Source organism: Oryx dammah, unplaced genomic scaffold, assembly GCF_014754425.2.
Source record: "Oryx dammah isolate SB20612 unplaced genomic scaffold, SCBI_Odam_1.1 HiC_scaffold_11050, whole genome shotgun sequence".
In the NCBI taxonomy this organism is placed as follows: domain Eukaryota; kingdom Metazoa; phylum Chordata; class Mammalia; order Artiodactyla; family Bovidae; genus Oryx; species Oryx dammah.
This window is the reverse complement of record NW_024080444.1, coordinates 11,918,162-11,938,147: the sequence shown is the minus strand read 5'-3', so window position 1 is coordinate 11,938,147 and position 19,986 is coordinate 11,918,162. Positions and strand designations below refer to the sequence as shown.

The window sequence follows — 19,986 nt, the reverse complement described above, 5'->3', positions numbered from 1 at the left end:
GAAGTCCATTTTATCTTTAACCTTCATTATTCTCTAGATGTAGTGTGTAACACTACTTGTTTCTGCTCTGGCATCCACTCTAAAAGCCTCTTCTTCTCCAGGCATCTTTAATTTCTTTCCTCTGAACTAGCTCTAGTCCTGCTGCAGCAATAAGTAATACACATAGGTAAATGTCCTGTACTACTAGCCTTATCAGTACTTTACTCTGTAATGAAGGTAAATTATAAGAGTATAACATGCTTCTTGTAAAAAAACAAAACATAGGCCTGTAAAATAGAGTTGAAAGGCTTCCTTCATTTCCCATTTTCCATAGATAACCTCTGTTAACAATGAGTCATATCTTTCTAGACTTTCTGTGCTTGTACCAAATTATATATTTTTCTTTCCCCTCAATAGAATCATTATTTAACAGAATGGTTCACTATCTCTGTGTATATTGTTCTAAGGGATGTGCCTTAAGTGTTACTTTATTTATGTTTTGCATTTATACCCCAAAACTATTTAAAATGATCTTTTTATAATGGAATGGTCAAAACTGTTCTTTTGTTTATACAGTTATTGTCTCTTAACACAAAGAAAATATTTTTTTTTAAAGAAAATATTTTGTCTCTGCTTTTAATTTTTTTTTCTTCTTAAGTTAGATTCTAATGTAGCCCACATTTGTACCAGAATTAATTAGGACTATCTTTATGTTCCAGTCATTTGCTGAAAATCATGCATTCATTTTGTTGGGGAGCTTGAGATTTGAGAGGACAGGTCTAGATCTGCGCTGTCTGACAACTTGATAGCTGCTAGCCATATGTGCTGTTGAACGCTCGAAATGTAGCTAGTCCAAACTGAGATGTGCTGTAAGTGTAAAATACACACCAGATTCCGATGGCTTAGTACCAAAAAAGTAAAATATTTCATTAATAATTTTTATATTGCTTACGTGTTGAAATAATAATATGTTGGATATGTTGGGTTAAATAGACACATTATTTCATCTGTTTCTTTTTTTAATGTGGCTGATAGAAAACTTTACAGTTGTAACTTGGATAGTATTTCTGTTGGACAGTGCTGGTCTAGATGGCAGGATATACAAAGAAAAAAAATGCTTTTATTTTGAAATATATAAACTTGTGTGTTTCCTGACTATAAACTGGCAGAGAGCTAGTTTTCGATTTCCATTTTTGGCAGTGATAATCTCAAGGTTTAAATGTGATCACATAATGTTCTGAGAAACTTTTTGCCAATTTTTGTGGCCAAATAAACACTTCATCTTGGTCTGTTTTATGACTTTAACTGAAAATAAGCACTTCCTTAATAGAAATTTATACGTGATTTCAGAATCAAACTGTTTACCTCTCCTAAGAACAGTTTATAACAAAGGTCTATTTTAGTTTTATGTCTTATCAAAAATTTTGTAGTGAATATACTCTATAATCTTTGAATTTCTGAGTTTGTTTCTAGCAAGAACTCCAAAGATTATAGACTAGAGTTGCAAATATTTAATGGAAATGAATAATGCAAAAATGAATTATGCATGTAAAGGATCTTTCTATACCTGCCTTTGATAGGCATATTTGGTTTTATAATAAAGTTAATTCATTTGTTTTTCTCTGTGATTTCTAAAATAGAGTTTTATAGATGAATTTAATGATACGATATCATTTTATTGTATTACCTTTTTATAATGTCTATAAGGAGGATTGCTGGGCATTCAATATCTGAGAAAGAAGATCCAATTAGACTATATTAGATTTTAAAATATATTCAATTTTAACTTCAAAACTTTTTTCTTAGAGTTTTATTAATCAAGATAAAAGAAAAGAAACAGAAGATGAAGATAAATCAAAATCATTTATGCAGAAACATGAGCAGAAAATTAGACATTTTGGTAAGTCTACTACTTGAGTTTCCTTCTTTTGTAATGTTTGGTACCATAAATATATGTACAGATAGTGAATTTATAAAATAGAGACAAACTCCAGTTGTATAGCTACTTCTGGCACAGTTCTATGGCTTGGTTTAGAGCTATACATAAAAAAATAGAGTGACAGAGTAAACTGAATTGTGAAAAAAAGCAAAAATTCAACCTGTTTATATAATGCTGCCCTCTAAGACCTGGTTGTCATTTTTGTTTTTACTACCTAGAATCTTTGCATATCCCAACTAGTCCCTGCTTTTGTCTTTTTCCTTTGCTTTCTTGGTACCTTATTATCTTACTGTTGTAAGATTAGCATTTTTCAGATTTTAGACATGATGCTGTACAATTCATGCAGATCCTTCAACTGTTATTCAGATAAATAACAAGTAATAGAATACAGTCTATAATAAGTAAGAGAAATACATATACTGAAAAATGGTTTCCTCTATTGGAGAAAAATGATAGGATGGGGATTGATTTATGTGAAGGCTTCCCAGAGGAGGGAACATCTGAGTTAGATATTGGGGACCATATAGGCGCTTTCCTGTAGATAAAGGGAGGCAAGGCAGCAGCCACAGCATGTACGAAGCCAGAGTTGGGAAGTAGTGTGATATGTCCTAAGAGTTATAAGCAGTGACAATACTGCTGGAGTGAAAATGCTACTGGGGAGTATAATGTGTCAATTTAGTAAATATATGTTAATAAGCTTTTTAAGTGATATTTTGAGACTTTTTTTCTATTGGTGTTTTTCTCCCAAAGTATTTAGAATGTCATTCATCCTTATGCAGGTATAATGAATACTACTTTAGTTTTTGTTTTTCTTTTTTGTAGTTTATTCATATATTAATTTTTCTCATACTTTTTATTTAAAAAAATGAAATAAGCTTGTATTCTGTTTAATTCAAGAATAGTTTCTGAAGAAGTAAGTAAAGTTTATTTTTGCACATATCATTCCAGCATTATTTATTATAGAAACAAATAGAAAAACTATGATCATCTTCAGGAGTTGATTTTGTCTCCATTAAATAGGTAGTTTAAAACCTCTAACATTTAGTGACACCCTTTTTCATGGCCCTTACAAGTGTCACTAACCCTTTCATATATTCTCTCTCCTTCGAAAGAGACCAAAATGGATAGGAATTTTGTGCCTGAGTAAGTTACAGTGCTGCCATGGAGAAGTAAACAGGAGAAGCAGTGGTCTCTCTGAATAGTTGATGGAGTTGAAAATATTCCCTCTTCAGAAGTGTAACAAAGCTAAGGCAAAATTGCTGTATAGGATTTATTTTATGGCATCAGGTATAAGAAATAAGGATTATACTTTCTTTAGATCTGACCCCTAGAAGTTATTACTTAAATTCTTTAACTGTAGTTTGAGAAGAAGTTTAAAGTCACTTAAATAATCATTATGTTTCTCAGAATTTAAAATGACCTAGTCACTGTATCCAAAGTGTTGGGGAAATAACTATAAAGCTTGTAAAACTCTTTATGAGAAAATGCTAAAATGCTATTTTCCAATTTTTTAAATGAGGAAAAAATCATTTATTTTTAATTGATTTCCTTGTGTTACTGTGTATTTCTCAGTAAGACATTTGTCCTCAGTTTTGTTTTTACTCATGTTCTGATGTGGAACTTTAACATACAGAAGTTCATTTTGTGTCTAGAGAAAGGATTTATTGCTGAACTATTGAGGTGGCTTTGTAGAATTTCCATGATGATTCTCAGATAACTTTCTTGGTTGGATGAGTCTAAATAAAGCTCAGCACTTTGCTGATTCTGTGATTACTTGGGTGGTATCAACTTTTTGACCAAATTTCTTACTAATTTGGGTAAAGATGACAGTACACCTTTAGTAGCATTTGGATTAGTTTGGTATTTTGAAGCAAAATGGCAGCATTTCCAAATATACTTAACCAACTTTAATAAGAGTTTATTTTCTGTGTCTAAACACTGATCATAATTAAATGGTTAACATGACTAAAATGGTTAAACTATATTTACTATTATAACACTGACTGGATTGGTTTCCCATGCAGTATTTTACTATATCAGACATATTTTAGTAAATAAGAGGAAATATAATTTTTCTGAATCTTTTATTAAGTCTTTGTTGGGTCAGTATAGTTTACTTTTGAAAAGTAAAGGTTTGAAAAGAAAGGTTTTGCTTTCTTTTCCATCTTTCCAATAGAAAAATTTGTATTCTATGAATAAATAATACTGAATCTCCTGAAATGATCTGTACTTAACTTTAGCCTAGAATGACCGACCAGCCATGTCTATTTGCCTGGGACTTTGGGCTTTCCCTAGATACAGGGCTTTTATAGCTTTAAACCAATCACTGTACTTTCCTGACAAATTATTTGAAATAAAATTTGCTATGAATTTTAAAAGCTATCTCCAATATGCTGGTATTGCCTTATTATCTATCTTCATTTACTCTTTTACCATAAAATTTCTATGGTAATACGAGCTGTCTTTAAAGAGAATCATTTTAAAATGCCATTTCTTTGCTTACAGGAGGAAAGTATTTGACATTCATGGCTTAATTCTTATTTTACAGGTATGTTAAGTCGATGGGATGATAGTCAGAGATTTTTGTCTGACCATCCGTACCTTGTATGTGAAGAAACTGCTAAATATCTTATTTTATGGTGTTTTCATCTAGAAGCTGAACAGGTATCATGTGAAACTTGAATTTCTGAGAACCTTAGTGGAATGCTGATTTGCTTTTTGTTTTTCCCATTACTTTAAATGTAAGCAGGAAGGTCATTAAATGGAATTCCAATTTTGTTTTGTTTTCAAGATCTGCTTGAGCTTACTGTTGGCATCTTTCTTTAGTTATTTCAGTTAGCATAGGGAAACTTTTTTCCAATGTGCTTTCCCTGCCTTCCTGTCTCCTCATCTCTCTTGTTCCCATATACTGTAAACCTTTTTCTTTTTTAACCTATTAAAAACTCATGTTTTAAAAATCCAAATAGTAATCACAACATTAAGTATATTTCTTGTAATTTTAATCTGTTTATTTTCAGAAAGGGGCTCTGATGGAACAAATAGCACATCAAGCAGTTGTAATGCAGTTTATTATGGAAATGGCCAAAAACTGTAATGTGGATCCAAGAGGATGTTTTCGCTTATTTTTCCAGAAAGCCAAAGTAAGTAGCTATTTGGTATTATTATTTTCTTTATATTTTTATTGAAGGATAATTGCTGTTTGGTATTATTAAATGGGAACGTTAGGGTTTAGCTGAAACCTCTTTTTGTCCATACACATCAAAGGAGGCCATCCAACCAGGATGCCACAGGCTAGATTCTGTAGATTTTATAATGAAAAGAAAAATTATATTGCTGTTTTTATGCTAATCTAGATTTTAAGAAGCTGTACTATATAGCATTATATGAACTTGAGACCCATTTACATGAATGTATATATTCAGGAAAATTAGAGGAATGGTTTGAGAAAATAAAAAACCTGTCGTCCATAGAATATTATGCAGTTTTCAAGATTATATGAAAATTATATGAAGTATTTTTAATCTGAGAAAATGCTTTGCTATAAAGTGAAAAGACACAACACATATATATATATATATATATATATATATATATAGGAAGATGTCAGCTATATTAAAGAAAAATAAATATGTTTAGAAAGATCAACATTTCACACTCACTAAATTAGTAATGATTTAAAAGTTGTACAAGAAGTAGAGCAATAGTAATTCATATTAACTGCCTGCTGCTGCTGCTGCTGCTAAGTCACCTCAGTCGTGTCCGACTCTGTGCGACCCCATAGACGGCAGCCCACCAGGCTCCCCTGTCCCTGGGATTCTCCAGGCAAGAACACTGGAGTGGGTTGCCATTTCCTTCTCCAATGCCTGAAAGTGCAAAGTGAAAGTGAAGTCACTCAGTTGTGCCCGACTCTTAGCGACCCCTTGGACTGCAGCCTACCAGGCTCCTCCATCCACAGGATTTTCCAGGCAAGAGTACTGGAGTGGGGTGCCATTGCCTTCTCCACTATAGGAGTGTAAATTGGTGTAACCACTTTGGAAGATTTTCTTGTAAAATTGAACAAGGCAAGTGCCAACAGCCAGAAATTGTCCTAGATATATACCCTCAAAAAAAATTTCTCAACATGTGGTCCAAGGATACTCAAGGGTCTTCAAGACCCTTTCCAGAGGCCCTGAGTCAAAATTGTAATAATACTAAGATGTTATTTGTCATTTTCACTCTCCTTCTTGTGTGAGTGTGCAGCTTGGATTGATACAGAAGCAGATGTATGAGTACAGCTATCTTCTTTTAAGCCCAGACTTCTCACTAAATTGTTTTGGAAATATAGTTTAAAGATACATATATATATGTTATATGTTTAAAATGTTAACATGTAATGAGTTTGTTATTATATTTCAGTTAATATTTAATTCCTAAGTTTAATTTCTAACATGTAATTATTGATAGATACAGCCCACATAAACAGGAGCTCTTTAGGTTCCTCAACAATTTTCAGGAGCATGAAGCAGTCCTGAGACCATAAAGTTTGAGAATTGATGGCCTAGAAAAACACCTGTGTATGTGCTTCATAGAAGTGTTCATAGTAGCAAGAAGTCTGGGAACACCCCTAGTACCTGTTAACAGTAGAATGAATAAATTGTGGTATATTCATTTAGTAATATACTAATCAGCATTGGCATGGATTAAAAAACAAGAAACTGAAAAAAACAAGTCTCAGAATGAAATATCTGCTATTATTTTTAAAGTATTTTATATTTTAACAAGCAGAACTAAGTAAATATATTGTTGAGGGATACATAAATAAGCAGTAAAATTGAAGAGACGAAGGAGTGATTGACAAGTCACAGTTGTAACCTCAGAGAGAGATGAAATGTTCATTATTGAAACTGATCTCTAAAATATTAGTATTGATCTGTTTCCTAATTTTTGTGGGTACGTAGTAGAATTTTTGCCCTCTAAGTTGTACATATATATTTTATGTGATTTTTTGCATATTTGATACATTTGAGCATACACAATTAGAAGTTAGAAAATGTACCAGAAGTTTAATTTTGATTAGACTTGAGTGGTAGAATTACAAATGGTTTCCATTTTCTTTTTCATATACTACAATGAACATATTTCCTTTTATAAATAGAGTAAAACATTGTATTTTTAAATGATAAAAATGTTTTAGTGTGGCAGAAGTTGTACCTTCCACTTCTACTGTTAAAATAGGAAAATTTCCCAAAACAGTAGTTTTAATGAGTAAATGACTGAGTTGGTATTTTAGGGTTCTGATGACTGTTTTAAATTTTGACACACAGGCAATTAAAAAAAAAGTTTCTTCTTCATCTTACATTAAAGGATATGTATGAACTAGTGTTTAATAGCATGATGGAACATAGTCATATAATACGTATTTTTTGACATTTATAATAGTTTGACAAAATTGAACAACTCTGAAGCCATAGATGTTAACATTTTGTTCTTAATTTCTTTTTAATTAAGGAATAACTTTCATGAACTATTTGCTTGTGAAAGGTATTCTAAGCACTTCACATGGATTAACTCATTAAACATTCATAACATTTTATAAGGATAATTACTTTTTTTTTTTTTTACAAATGAGGAAGTTAGCATAGAGAAATTGAGCAAGTGACCCATAGGTTGCTTAATAAAACGAAAATCAATTAAGTCTCCCTAGAGCTAAATACCTAGGGTTTAGGCATGCAGTAAGGTCAGCAGTTGTGTTACTTGATTCCTTTAATGGTTTGTTACAGAACCATTTCAGAAGGATTACTTTTGGATACGAAGGCTAACATTGCATGTGTCTCCCTAAGTACCATTTATTGACTATAAAGTGAAGTGTTATAAAGAAATGACTCCTAAATTCATTAAAAAAAAAATACAGAATAGCAGCACAGAACATTGTGTGTATTATTTGTATAGATATTGATGCTAATAACTAATCCATAGGTTTTAATGCAGTAACACAACCTAAACTACATTAAAGAGAAAAATCACACTGCAGACAAATGGACCCAGTGATAATTCAGGAATGAGACTTTGACAAAATCTTTTCCACCACTTGAACTTAAAACCTATGTTCTATTGTGTAGGATGTGCTCTGTGTCATTTTTTTTAATCTGCAAAGGAAATATTTATAAATGGAGGCTACTGCCAAAAGGATATTTTGCATTAAGAATTTTCTTTATATTATATACATTATGGAGAGAATTCCCCTCCCTCAACATAACTCACTGTACTTTTTTTTCCCCATAATCTTAAAAGAAGGTACTTGCATAACTAAAGCAGTAAGATATTTGCATACCAAAGTTAAATGTTGACTTTAATTGGTTTTTAGCTTTTAACAAATAGGGATTTTAGGGTCAGAGAATTACTAACAACAGGTAGTAAGTGTTTCTGCATTAACTGACAGAGAATTAGGTTTAAAGAATATCCCTTGGCTGTTGTTTGGCAGTGGAACGAGGAGAGAAGAATGTGAGCGATTAAATGAGGACTGTTTTGGGTCCTATCAGGAATACAGATAAATCAAGAGAAATACAGAGGAAGCCTACTTTCTTTCATTACATTTGTGTGTATGTCTAAAGAAGGGTTGTTTCTTATTAGTTTGTTTTATTTTGCTGACGCAGAGGGAAATGAAACAAACCAATCTATAATATTCATATAAAACAGGCAGTTTTCAGAAATCTGACAGAGATCTTGGTGGTTTCTACATTAAACTGTTCACCTCATCTTTACTTCTTCCACTTAAGGCCTGGTATATGCTTTGTTAAAGTTTACTGTGTGGTCTGGAAATCTTGAAAATAAGTCTTTTTGTTTGTTTTTTCAAGGCAGAGGAGGAAGGTTATTTTGAAGCATTCAAAAATGAACTTGAAGCTTTCAAGTCAAGAGTCAGACTTTATTCTCAATCACCAAATTTTCAGCCTATGACAGTTCAGAATCATGTTCCCCATTCTGGTCTTGGATCTATAGGTTTATTAGAGTCCTTACCACAGGTAAGTTGAAAAAGTAAATATTTTATAAATATATTCACATAATATTTGTTCTTTTGGACTTCTCTTTCTTCTTGTATGTGTGGTCATTTTAAATATTCTTGCCTCAAAAGATAACTCTGAGTTTCACCTCATGCCATGTTTTGGCATTAAGTTTTATCCATCTCTTAGGTATTTTAGAGAGACACCAAATTCTACTCCTTTAAATATAGAAGAGATGAGGACTATCTATAAGCATTCTTAAGGGCACATGTGACCTATTGATCATCTAAGTCATAAACTTCTTAAGATGGCTCCAACATCCCATCCTGAGTAGAACTATACTGTTAAGAATTGAAGATGGATTAGCTCCAAGCATATACCCAAGTAGCAACTGAGGTGATTTATTGCATGAGTTTATTAGTATTATCTTTTTAAATGTTGGTGTTGCCTACCAGATAAAACATTTTAGTACAAATTAATGTAACTTACACTGAACTGTTCTTTCTGGTAATATTGGTCAACTGTTTAAGCATCTTAGAAGTCTGCGATTAGATTAACATAAAATTATCTCACTAGCGTGAAAGAATTTATGTTAAAAAGAGGAAGTTGGACCACTTGCCTGATTCTACTTAGAATTACAATTTTAAGTTATCACTAGGAAGTTGCTGCCCATTTTGGTTTTAGTAGCATTTAAATTGAACCAGTCATCTCTCATTTTCAGACCAGCTTTAGCATTTTAGCCTGTTGCCTACATAGTGAAAGGGAAGTCTAGACTTCACTCAGAGGACAGTATGAAGAGAGACCTGTATTTATTTTTAATTCTCAAAGAGTTGTAGGAATTGAGATTTTCATTGCCTTGACTTTATAGCTATAATTTCACTAGTCCAGTTACTTGTAGGTCAAAGGGACAATTTAAGGAAAGTAATTGATCATATTTAACTCAGCCAAAAATATAATTCTCAAGAAGAAGAAAATCTGATTTTTAAATAATTAGTCATGTTACCCCTTAGACATGTAAGCAACATTCTCCCTCAGTTTGTCCCCAGATTACCTCTTAATGCTGTTTTAATAAAGTGATGATTATCTCTGCAGTTCTGTGAGAAGTAGCCCAACAGGAACGTGGTCTTTAAGAAATTTTATGACTAAGTCACTGTCAAGTCCAACATATAAACCTCCTAAAACTAAGGTGTCACATAATGAATGCAGAGGAAAAAAAGAGACTTTTGAGGATGCTGCTGATTCTAAACATAAGAGGGGAAAGAGAGGATTTCAGCTAGAGCCATAGAAACACAGTCACCTGTTTGAGGGAAGGATAAGATGGAAAACAACCCAAGGGATCAAGTTTTCAACTGAGAGGAGATGTGGAAGAAGAGCTTAAAATAACTTATTTTTATTATATATCAACTTATAGATTACAAAACACTTGTATGTGGTGTCTCATTTAATCTTCTCAAAAAAACTCATTTTATGGATTAATAAAGCGAAGCTCCTGTAGGTTAAGTAGCTTGCTTGAAGTCAATACAGTAAGTGATGGAGCTGCTATTCTAATCCTGGATTTCTGTCCTGTTCCACTGCTCATTCACCTACATCATAAACTGTTGTTGAATCATATACTAGAATTATGACAAGATGCTCAGTTGTGTGCTCTTGGGAAGAACTGGTCTCTGAGACAATAAATGTGTTGAGAATGTTACTGGATGAGAATATGGGGTAATCAGTGGGATTTAAGTGTATATTAGGTTAGGTATATTGAGTGCTTTTTGTTTTTTTAAGTCTCTTCAGTTCTTAGGGCTTCACTAGTGGCTCAGCGATAAAGAACCCACCTGGAATTCAGAAGAATCAAGTTCCATCCCTGGGTTGGGAAGATCCCCTGGAGAAGGGAATGGCAACCCGCTCCAGTATTCTTGCCTAGGAAATCCCATGGACAGAGGAGCCTGGCAGGCTACTGTCCATGGGGTCACAAGAGTTGGACATGAAACCACCATTACTGCCACCTTCAGTTCTTAAGGAGTTGAGTAGACGAATTTTAAAGAATCTCTTCAGCTACTTCTTATAGTCAAAATTCTCATAAAAACTGGAACCTAGTCTTAATAGAGAGTAACTGTAAGCTCTGTTGGACCTGGATGGTCAGAAAAGGTCTTAGCAGCCTGTCTCTTTGGAGAATGGGATAATATAACAATCTATTAATAATTTTTTATAAAACTTAAATTTGGATAACAGTTCAGCTTTTAATCTCTTTTTTAAATTGACAACAATCTTATGAGATAGACCAAATACCAGTATCCTTAATTTTGAGAGAACTAAACCAAGGCCCCCTGAACAGAGATGTAAGTAAGAGTTACCTTAGGCTTATCCTATATACTAGCTTTACTGTTACTAACTTTTGATGAATTATTTTCTCTGAGGATGGCATTATACTAAGTGGAAGAGTCAGGGTTAGAACTTAGGTCCAAGGTTACTTTAGTGTACCAGACTTCAGTCAGTTATTTGTGCCAATCCCTTCATAAAAAACCTTATTGACAATAATACAACTAACTTTTTGTTCATTTTTTGACTTCTACAATAAAAGAATCAAAAAATATTATATTTATTAAAAAATTTTTTGAGAACACTTCCTCCCTTTGGGATGGAGAGATCTGATATCTATGCCCTGTATGGACTGTTTTCCTCATTGATGTATATTAAATAAACAGATGAAAGTAGGTGATTCATGGTAAAACTAAATTGCTAGGCAATATTCAGAACAACTGAGTAGACAAAATTGAATTATTGGAAGAATTTCCTTAAAGTCCTGGGTCTTAAGGGCTTATGTCTCTATTCATGGTGCTTTAGTAATAGTGGTTTTATTTTTGCATTTATTGAATAAGGTTTTCTGTTCCTAGTTTAAGAAATGAACAAAATTAGAACATTTTGAGTTCTTCTGTTTAAAAAAATAAAACTTAAATTACACTGTTCTTTTGTTTTCAACTTTTTAAATACAAGTCTCTTTCAAAAGATTTCTCACTTGAGTTTGTTTTAACTTTTGAGAAACCAAAATAGATTCTGAAGGTAGCTATAACTTTCACTTAGTAAATAGAGTTTTTTTACCTTATTCTAGTGTTTTTGTAATTTTAATATTTACTATTATAATTAGATAGTAATCATCATAACACCTTGCTGGCTTAAAGCCATTTATGTTTTAAATTGTCAACAGCTGTATACATATAATCACATATATATAGCCTTATATGATTAGTTAAAATTTTATAGTTTTCTTAAATGGAGGGAAGAGGTAGTGTCTATTACATTTCTTTTTTACATATATCATTCTGTCTTTGCCACATCTCTTTGGATTAAGTGGTAGTAATCTATTATTTTCTTCTTTGTCGTCTCGGGTTTCAACCAAAGTCTGACTTCAGCGTTCATCTGTTTTCTATTCTGCTCCACTACAGAGAGAGAGAATGTGACGCTGAATGTGCAGTTGCACGTACTGACACATAACTGATGATCACCCATTCTTTCCTCTCTATACTTTTCAGAATCCAGATTATCTTCAGTATTCTATCAATACAGCTCTCTGCAGTTTAAACTCAGTGGTACATAAAGAAGATGATGAACCGAAAATGATGGACACTGTATAATTTGGTTAAGACTGCTGAAGCCAAGTACTATTTTGTTACAAGAAAGGAAGAACTTGGCTATTTTCTTGACACTTTTATGGGTGCTGCACTTTATTTTTGTTCGGTTTTTGATGGGAGGGAAAACAGAGTACTGAAACGTTTTGTAAAATTTTTTTTATGTGCTGCTAGTTTTTTTGTTTTGTTTTATTTTTTTCCTGAAGAGAGGAGTGGTACCATATGTTGCAAGAAGTCAAACCGGACTTTGTTTGGGTTTTTTGGCTACTAAATTTGCCTTTAATCTTACTGTTCTCAATTTTGGAATCAAAGTATGAAAATCTGCACAAATGCAATGTTTACAAGAACTGGTTGATTCTAGGAGGCATCTGCTACAGTCTTTTTATATGGATATGTACATGTCCTACTCTACAAAAATGATTAAAGATTAAAATGTATCCTATTGCTAATTTAGCTGTCAAATCTGGTGTTTCATCATATTAAAAGCAATAAATCAGTAGTTGATAATCTGCTTTACTAAATAAGCTGGGTAATACAAATTAAAAGTCTTACCCCTTAAAATAATATTACATTTGTTTCTTCAGCACCATCAGTTAAATCCTTAACTACAGTATCAATTTTATATGGATACTAAATTAACCCCCAAGTATTCTCAGACTTATTTCCCTTAGAAGTTGATTTTACCCTATTGACATTTTAGCATTAGGGTTATATAGTGATATAAAAAGTGATAAAGCTCATAACTTTTTTTTTTTTCTTAGTAAGATCCAACTTAAAGTTCACTCTTAATTTCTTGACATAGTCTGGGATCTCTCAGGGAGCGAGTTTTAAAAGAACTAAAGGCCTGTAAGAACAAATAGGAAAAATAATCTGATTTTTTACGTTACAGTTATTGTTTTACTCTGATGTGGCCCAAAGACTTTTTTAAAAGGCAAGAGAAATCTTTTGACACGAACTACTTATTTCTAAGAATTTGGTGATCCTTATTGGTAATGATGGCTTTTACTACATTTGTCATTCCTCTCTTTAGCTCAGTCACCACAGAATGCTTCTGAGCTTTAATACTTACCTATATAATTCACCTTAAATATGCCAGGATATTTGACGGTTCGTTTTACTAGGATTGAGATGACAGTGTTAATTATGCCTTCCTTATTATCTGAGGACTAACCTGACTTACAGCAACATGAGCTTTGGTTTGTATCAGATGTAGTCTTTGGTGGCTGAGTCCCACCGGGACTAGAAGTAAACATGCAGAGATGACAGAGGGGATTTGGGCTGCATGTCTCAGTTTGAGAAGCCACCCACGTGGTGACCAGATCTGTGATGGTGACTTCATGTGCACCTTGTTTTAAAGTAACTTGAGGTGATAAGGCACTTAGTACTCATAGAAACAGATTGGAATTATTGAATCATACATCTGTAACATCACAATCTTCCTGGTTTTCAGAATAAAACTTGTTTTTGTGCTTTTAATACATACTCTATAATAAAATGTTTGACTAATTTATGTGGTAGCATTCATCAGCCTATATATATATTTTTTTAACCAGTGACCTAGTTATAGAAGTTTCTGCTTCTGCTTTTTTTTCCCCCCTATTTTGGAGCAAGCTCTTGTTTTTTCTGTCCTATCAAATGGAGAATGACTATAGGAATAAAATTCCCAGCTTCATAGAAAAGTAACTTGAGCCATTACTTTCTATTTCTCAACCTCACTTTTCCCCAAGATTTGCCTGTAAGCTCTAAATTGTTTTTAATTTCATTTTGCCTTAGAGATGATAAAAACTGAAGATTGGAAGGAGAGAAATTACCAACAAACTGAGTACACTGTTCCTGGAGGATATTTTTGGTTTCTATTTTCTAAAATACGAATTATTTAAGAACTGTTTAAAATTTGGTTATGTATATGCTTTTACTTAGGAAAGTGTTGTATGTTTTCAATGTGAAAGTGATTGGATTTATTTGGGGAGCTACTGACTGACGCCATAATTTGCACCTAAAGACTACAACTTACAGTTTAGCAGTACTTTAGTACTCAGAACAATAAATTGACATCCTTTTTATTTTTCTTTATTTTACTCAGAACGAATTCCTATTAGGAGAAATGTTTTCTGTTTCTTAAATAATAAGGGTATACCAAGCAAAAGAATAATTTATTTTTCAGTTTGCACAGTTTTCTCTAAACAAATTATACAAACCATGGAAAGTCTAAACAAATGAAGTATCTTTGATATCAGAGTGTCTATCAGAGATTCTTCATTTGATAAATTAATCTTCTAATGAAAGATATTTTTTAAATAGCTATCACTACATTCCTTGTTAGTTCAGTTTTATCAGTGGTGGTAGATATAACACTGATTTAAAGATTATTCTCTAGGAGAGAGAGGAGTATATTCTCATCCAGTTATACCATGGGTTCTTTCAAATTTTGCCTAGTGAGCTCACATTCTCCTGTAATTTCTCTCTAGGAAAATTGGGACTTCTGTCAGACTGGCATTCCTATTACCCTTTTAAAAGTAAATTAAAATGGTGCCCAAAAAACATAAATACAGTTTAGTACTAGCTTTACAAGATTAAAACATTGATTGTGAGTTTAGGCAAAGTGATTCTGAAGTTAATCTTGGGATATTTTCAGAGAAAAATAAAAAAGATGTCAGTTTACTGTTCTCAAAGTTGGTCATGTATTTCAGTTCTTAAAACTGATACAGGACAGAAATGTACTTATCTCAATTGAGGGTCAGGCTTTTCATTTCAGTTTTGCTTCTATATCCTATGCATTTTAAAAGTGCACATTCATTTCCCATCTGTAATGGACATGTATGTGCTATTTCACAGGTCTTCTGAGAAGCTGACTCATCTAATAAGTATTTGCTTGCTTACTATGTAAGCTGATGGTGGGGAGAGGTACAGTGATGAATAAAAGTTGATTATGAATTGCTTAAAATCTAATGACGAAATTGAAACCATTGTCATAAGCCTCGAAGAATAAGACTTAAAGTTTTCATCTTTTCTAAGTATGAAATTGATTTTTTTTAAATTCCCACATATTTGACTTGTTTCTTTAAATGACATTTGTCATGCTGCTTACTCTTCAAACACTTTATATAGAGTCCTTTGGTAAAATATGACACATCACCACACTGATTCACACTTTGGTGACATTATTCTACCATGCAATTTCACATGCAAAGCAATTTTAACTTTTTACTCAGTGCTAAATGTAGTTATTAGTGAGCTGAAGGGGAAAAAAAAAAAAAAGCTATCGCTGGATGTGGACTCAACAAAGTATATTGGCTTTTACCAGAAGCATTAAACACAAATTATTTTGTGTTTAAAAATTTTAAACTATTAACTTCTAAAATCAGAATCTTGAATTGCAAAGATAGGAAGGGTGTTTTTGCAGTTGACCGGTGTCTTTTTTTCTTTTGTTAATGAAAAGACAACATACAAACATGTTTTAAAATTTATTGCTGTTGAATATTATAGCAGTTTAATATAATGAGGTTTTTAATTACTATGATTTGTTAGGTAAGTTTCGTCACAAACTATGAATGTTCAAAATATTTTGCTCAAATGCCACTGAAAATAACTGGAGGGAAGTAGTTGTTGGGCAGGATTTAGAAATCTAAACTATTTCAATAAATATAAATAGAAAAATAAATGGAATTAATAAAATTTCTGGATGGTGCTGCTGCTGCTAAGTCACTTCAGTCGTGTCCGACTCTGTGCGACCCCATAGACGTCAGCCCACCAGGCTCCCCCGTCCCTGGGATTCTCCAGGCAAGAACACTGGAGTGGGATGCCATTGCCTTCTCCGCTCTGGATGGTACTAACTGCCAATTTGCATTTCCCACAACACACTCTGCTTATGAAAGGTGTACCAAAATAACTGTTGCTGTAGAAAACAGGGTAATGGTTTGAAGCCTTACTAGCTTTTAACTAAGGCACAGCAGCTTCTGGCCATGGCAGTCAGCTCTGGACACACTTCCATGTGGCACACAGATCATAATGATAGGTGTAACAGCAGAAAACAAGTTCTTTTTGTAATAGCACAGGTGTTTCCCAAAGTCATGGAGGTATGCAAAACTTTTTAGTTTTGGGAGTGGAGAGGAAATGGTCACAGGAAGGACAGGTCTTGATTTTCATAGTCATGTTCTTCTAGCCCTCTTCTTGATTCCCAAATCTGACAGTGTCAAGAAGGCCAGTATGGCTGCAATACTGCAGCAGGAAATAAAGGGTAAAATGAAACCAACCTATGTATGTAAAAGTGTTCTAAGACAATTATTAGAAAGCAGAGACTAACTCAGAAGCCAATGAGACGTGAGGGCAAAAGGGAAGGTGAGTTTGAGTGGGCCCTGTGAGTTACCAAAGACCAAGTAATATCCACAGATCTGAATTTTCATTTAATGTTAGTTCATTGATAAACTGGATAATTAGTACCCAACATTTTTAGAATGTACATACTAACAGTGAAATAAGGCAGTTATGTGAATATTTACCATAGTCCTTTTTAAAAGCCTCAGTACATTTTTGAAAGATCAATACTGAACTTTTAAAAATCAGAGAAAAGTCAGCTTTTTTTTCCCCACAAGATAACACTTGCTAGCATTTGTATTTTCAGTGCCTGGAATAAATGGGCCAAATTTCCAAAGGCAGTTAATAACAGCTTATACAATGACTTGTTTCATTTAATCTAGCACCAAGTAAGAGAATTGAAGATATTGTCAGATTTCTCCTTCACCTCTCATATTGCCCCACTCTTCCTACCAAGCTACCACTGTACATAATAAGCATGCCTCCTGTTGCCCCTCTAAGGAATCAAATCATTTTCATTTTAAAATGACTGTGCAGATTATATTCACTGGCAGAGTTCTTCCCCATTAAGGAAGGATAGCAGTGAACATGAACAGGTGTCAACTTTGATTAGGAATAAAGAACTCTTCTAAGCCAAATGAGTTTCCTGGTTCTTTTTAATATGTTGTGTAAATCCTTTTAATTTCTACACCTGTTTACTAGTTATGATATTTATGTCAAGGGAGTTTCCCCCAGGCAAACCTGATCTATTTCCTAATGACAAAGTATTCTTACTTAACCTAATGCCATGAGTCTCATTTCCTTCTTCGCTCTTTCCCTGCCTTCCTTCCTTCCTTCAATTTGCTACTCATCAAGGCAGATCATACACTGGGATCAAAAAAGAAACTGGCAAGTAGGTCCTAAAGTGCACATTTTTCAACCTGAGTAACTTCTGAAAACATGACAGTTTAATTACATATTCTGTTGAAAATTCAACTTTGGTGCTTTTACAAGAATTTATGATGTCAATTTCTACCAAGTCATATCCCTCAGTACACAGGATTTTCAAAAGAAAATAAGTGATAGGAAAATACATTTTGCTATGTACTAATTGATACATTTTTTATTGCAAACTGAAAATCTGGAGTAAAGTGAAAGTTGTGTTTAAAAACAACAAAATACAGGATATACGGTTATCGAAAGGTTGCTAGTGTAAAGTGTAAAAAAACCCCAGAAACCTCATAGTCAGGGGACCACAAGAGGGAGCTCTCATGCCTTGTGAAGATAACACAGCCCAAAAGGAAGAAGGGAAGACTTCTGGCAAGAACTCAGCCAACGAAAAGCCATGGACTTGTTTACCACAGCCCTCCCAACTTCGTTTTCTCCTCTATAAAAGTATTGTCATTCCCATGCTGTGGGGAGGACTTGCATCTGGCTCACCATGGTTGAGACTCCAAATTGCACTTATCTGCTGACTCCGAATAAACCCATTTTGCTGGAGAAATATCTGGCAATCCGTTTGAGGTCAATAAAAGGCAGCAGTGAATCTGCATCCTGCAACTAATCTATAAATTTAGTTGCTTCCCCCCGGGCCAGGAATTCCATAGACAGTGTCCCACAGTTTGTGTGTATCGCAGTGCTAGAGGTCTCTTTTTTTTTTTTCACATCACTATCCACAAAAGCCTCTGATAAGATACTTTCCACAAGTGATACGGAAATTTTTTGTTTTACTTCTCCAGAAAAATAAGGAAACTTTATCCACCACTTCCTTTCTGAACAAAACTTAGATTACCAATTGCCCTTTCAATTACACTCACCAATTTTCAAAATTCTAGTTAGACATTTATAATGTTTTATAATTGTGCTAATTAAATTCTAATTTTATCTAGTTAGAAGGTAACTAGATAAAACACACTAAACATTTCAGAAGATGAATCTTCATAACTGACCCTTTTGGCACATCCTTAATTTCCAGGATAAAATCAGCAGAAATGAAACTAACATAATTTTCAAAGAATTTATACAGACCAGAGTCTTAGGACAAGGAACTTGTAGATGCATAAGACAAGGAGCTTCTGCTCATCTCCCTAGTTACATGCACTTTTCCTCATGGAGTAACTGATGTTTCCTGGTTTCTTTGTGGAAGTTTTGTTTGTAGGAAAGCATATACGTGTGGCCAGATCTTGTTGGTTTCTGTTCCAGAGAATGTTTCCAACACCCCCTTTTTCCTAAGGATAAAAAACAAACAAGACAGGTCTGATAATAAAAAAAAGATTACAGGCCAGTATCACAAATGAATATAGATGCAAAACTCCTTAGCAAAATACTAACAAACCAAATTCAACAGTTACGGATCATACACCATGACCAAGTGGCATTTGTCCCAGTCAGTCAGTCAGTTCAGTTGCTCAGTCGTGTCCGACTCTGCAACCCCATGAATTGCAGCACGCCAGGCCTCCCTGTCCATCACCAACTCCTGGAGTTCACCCAAACTCGTCCATCGAGTCGGTGATGCCATCCAGCCATCTCATCATCTGTCGTCCCCTTCTCCTCCTGCCCCCAATCCTTCCCAGCATCAGGGTCTTAAGGATGGTTCAATACATTCAAATCAATGTGACATACCACATTAACAAATTGAATAAAGATCATATGATCATCTCAACAGAGACAGAATAGCTTTTGACATAATTTGACATCCATTTTTGGTAAAACTCTCAACAAAGTGGGTATAGAGGTAACATACCTCAGTGTAATAAAAGTCATATATGACAAACCTACAGCCAATATAATAGTAAAAAGCTGAAGGCATTTCCTCTAAGATCAGAAACAAGACAAAGATGTCTACTCTCACCACTTTTGTTTTGGAATTCCTAGCCACAGCAATCAGAAGAGGGCGTCCAGGGCGGGGGCAGTCCAAATAGGAAAGGAAGAACTAAAACTGTCACTTCAGCAGATGACATGATACTGTATATAGGAAAGCCTAAAGATCCCACCAAAAAACTATGAGAACTAATAAATGAATTTAGTAAAGCTGCAGGATACAAAATTATAGAAATCTGTTGCATTTTTATACACTAATAACACACTATCAGAGAAATTAAAACAATCCCACTTACAACTGCATTTAAAAAAAAAAAGAATAAATCTAATCAAGCAGGTAAAGAACCTATACTTGGAAAACTAT

The 19,986-nt window shown here is 33.6% G+C and overlaps 2 protein-coding genes across 7 annotated transcripts in view; one reads left to right on the top strand and one right to left on the bottom strand.

Moving 5' to 3' along the window:
• Nucleotides 1-15,443, top strand: part of LOC120860232 (hsp90 co-chaperone Cdc37-like 1) — a 21,094-nt gene extending 5,651 nt beyond the window's left edge. The window contains exons 3-7 of the mRNA XM_040236020.1: nucleotides 1,786-1,879; nucleotides 4,467-4,582; nucleotides 4,936-5,058; nucleotides 8,752-8,916; nucleotides 12,414-15,443. Of these exons, the coding sequence (XP_040091954.1) occupies nucleotides 1,786-1,879; nucleotides 4,467-4,582; nucleotides 4,936-5,058; nucleotides 8,752-8,916; nucleotides 12,414-12,515 (600 nt within the window). The 3' untranslated portion in view covers nucleotides 12,516-15,443. The remainder of the gene's footprint in view (nucleotides 1-1,785; nucleotides 1,880-4,466; nucleotides 4,583-4,935; nucleotides 5,059-8,751; nucleotides 8,917-12,413) is intronic.
• Nucleotides 15,444-16,892: 1,449 nt separating this feature from the next.
• The window catches only part of LOC120860235 (GTP:AMP phosphotransferase AK3, mitochondrial), a 21,897-nt gene continuing 18,803 nt past the window's right edge, over nucleotides 16,893-19,986 (bottom strand). For all 6 annotated transcript variants that reach the window (XM_040236025.1, XM_040236026.1, XM_040236027.1 and 3 more), the window contains exon 5: nucleotides 16,893-19,030. In XM_040236025.1, coding sequence (XP_040091959.1) covers nucleotides 18,910-19,030 — 121 coding nt within the window. In that variant the 3' untranslated portion in view covers nucleotides 16,893-18,909. The remainder of the gene's footprint in view (nucleotides 19,031-19,986) is intronic.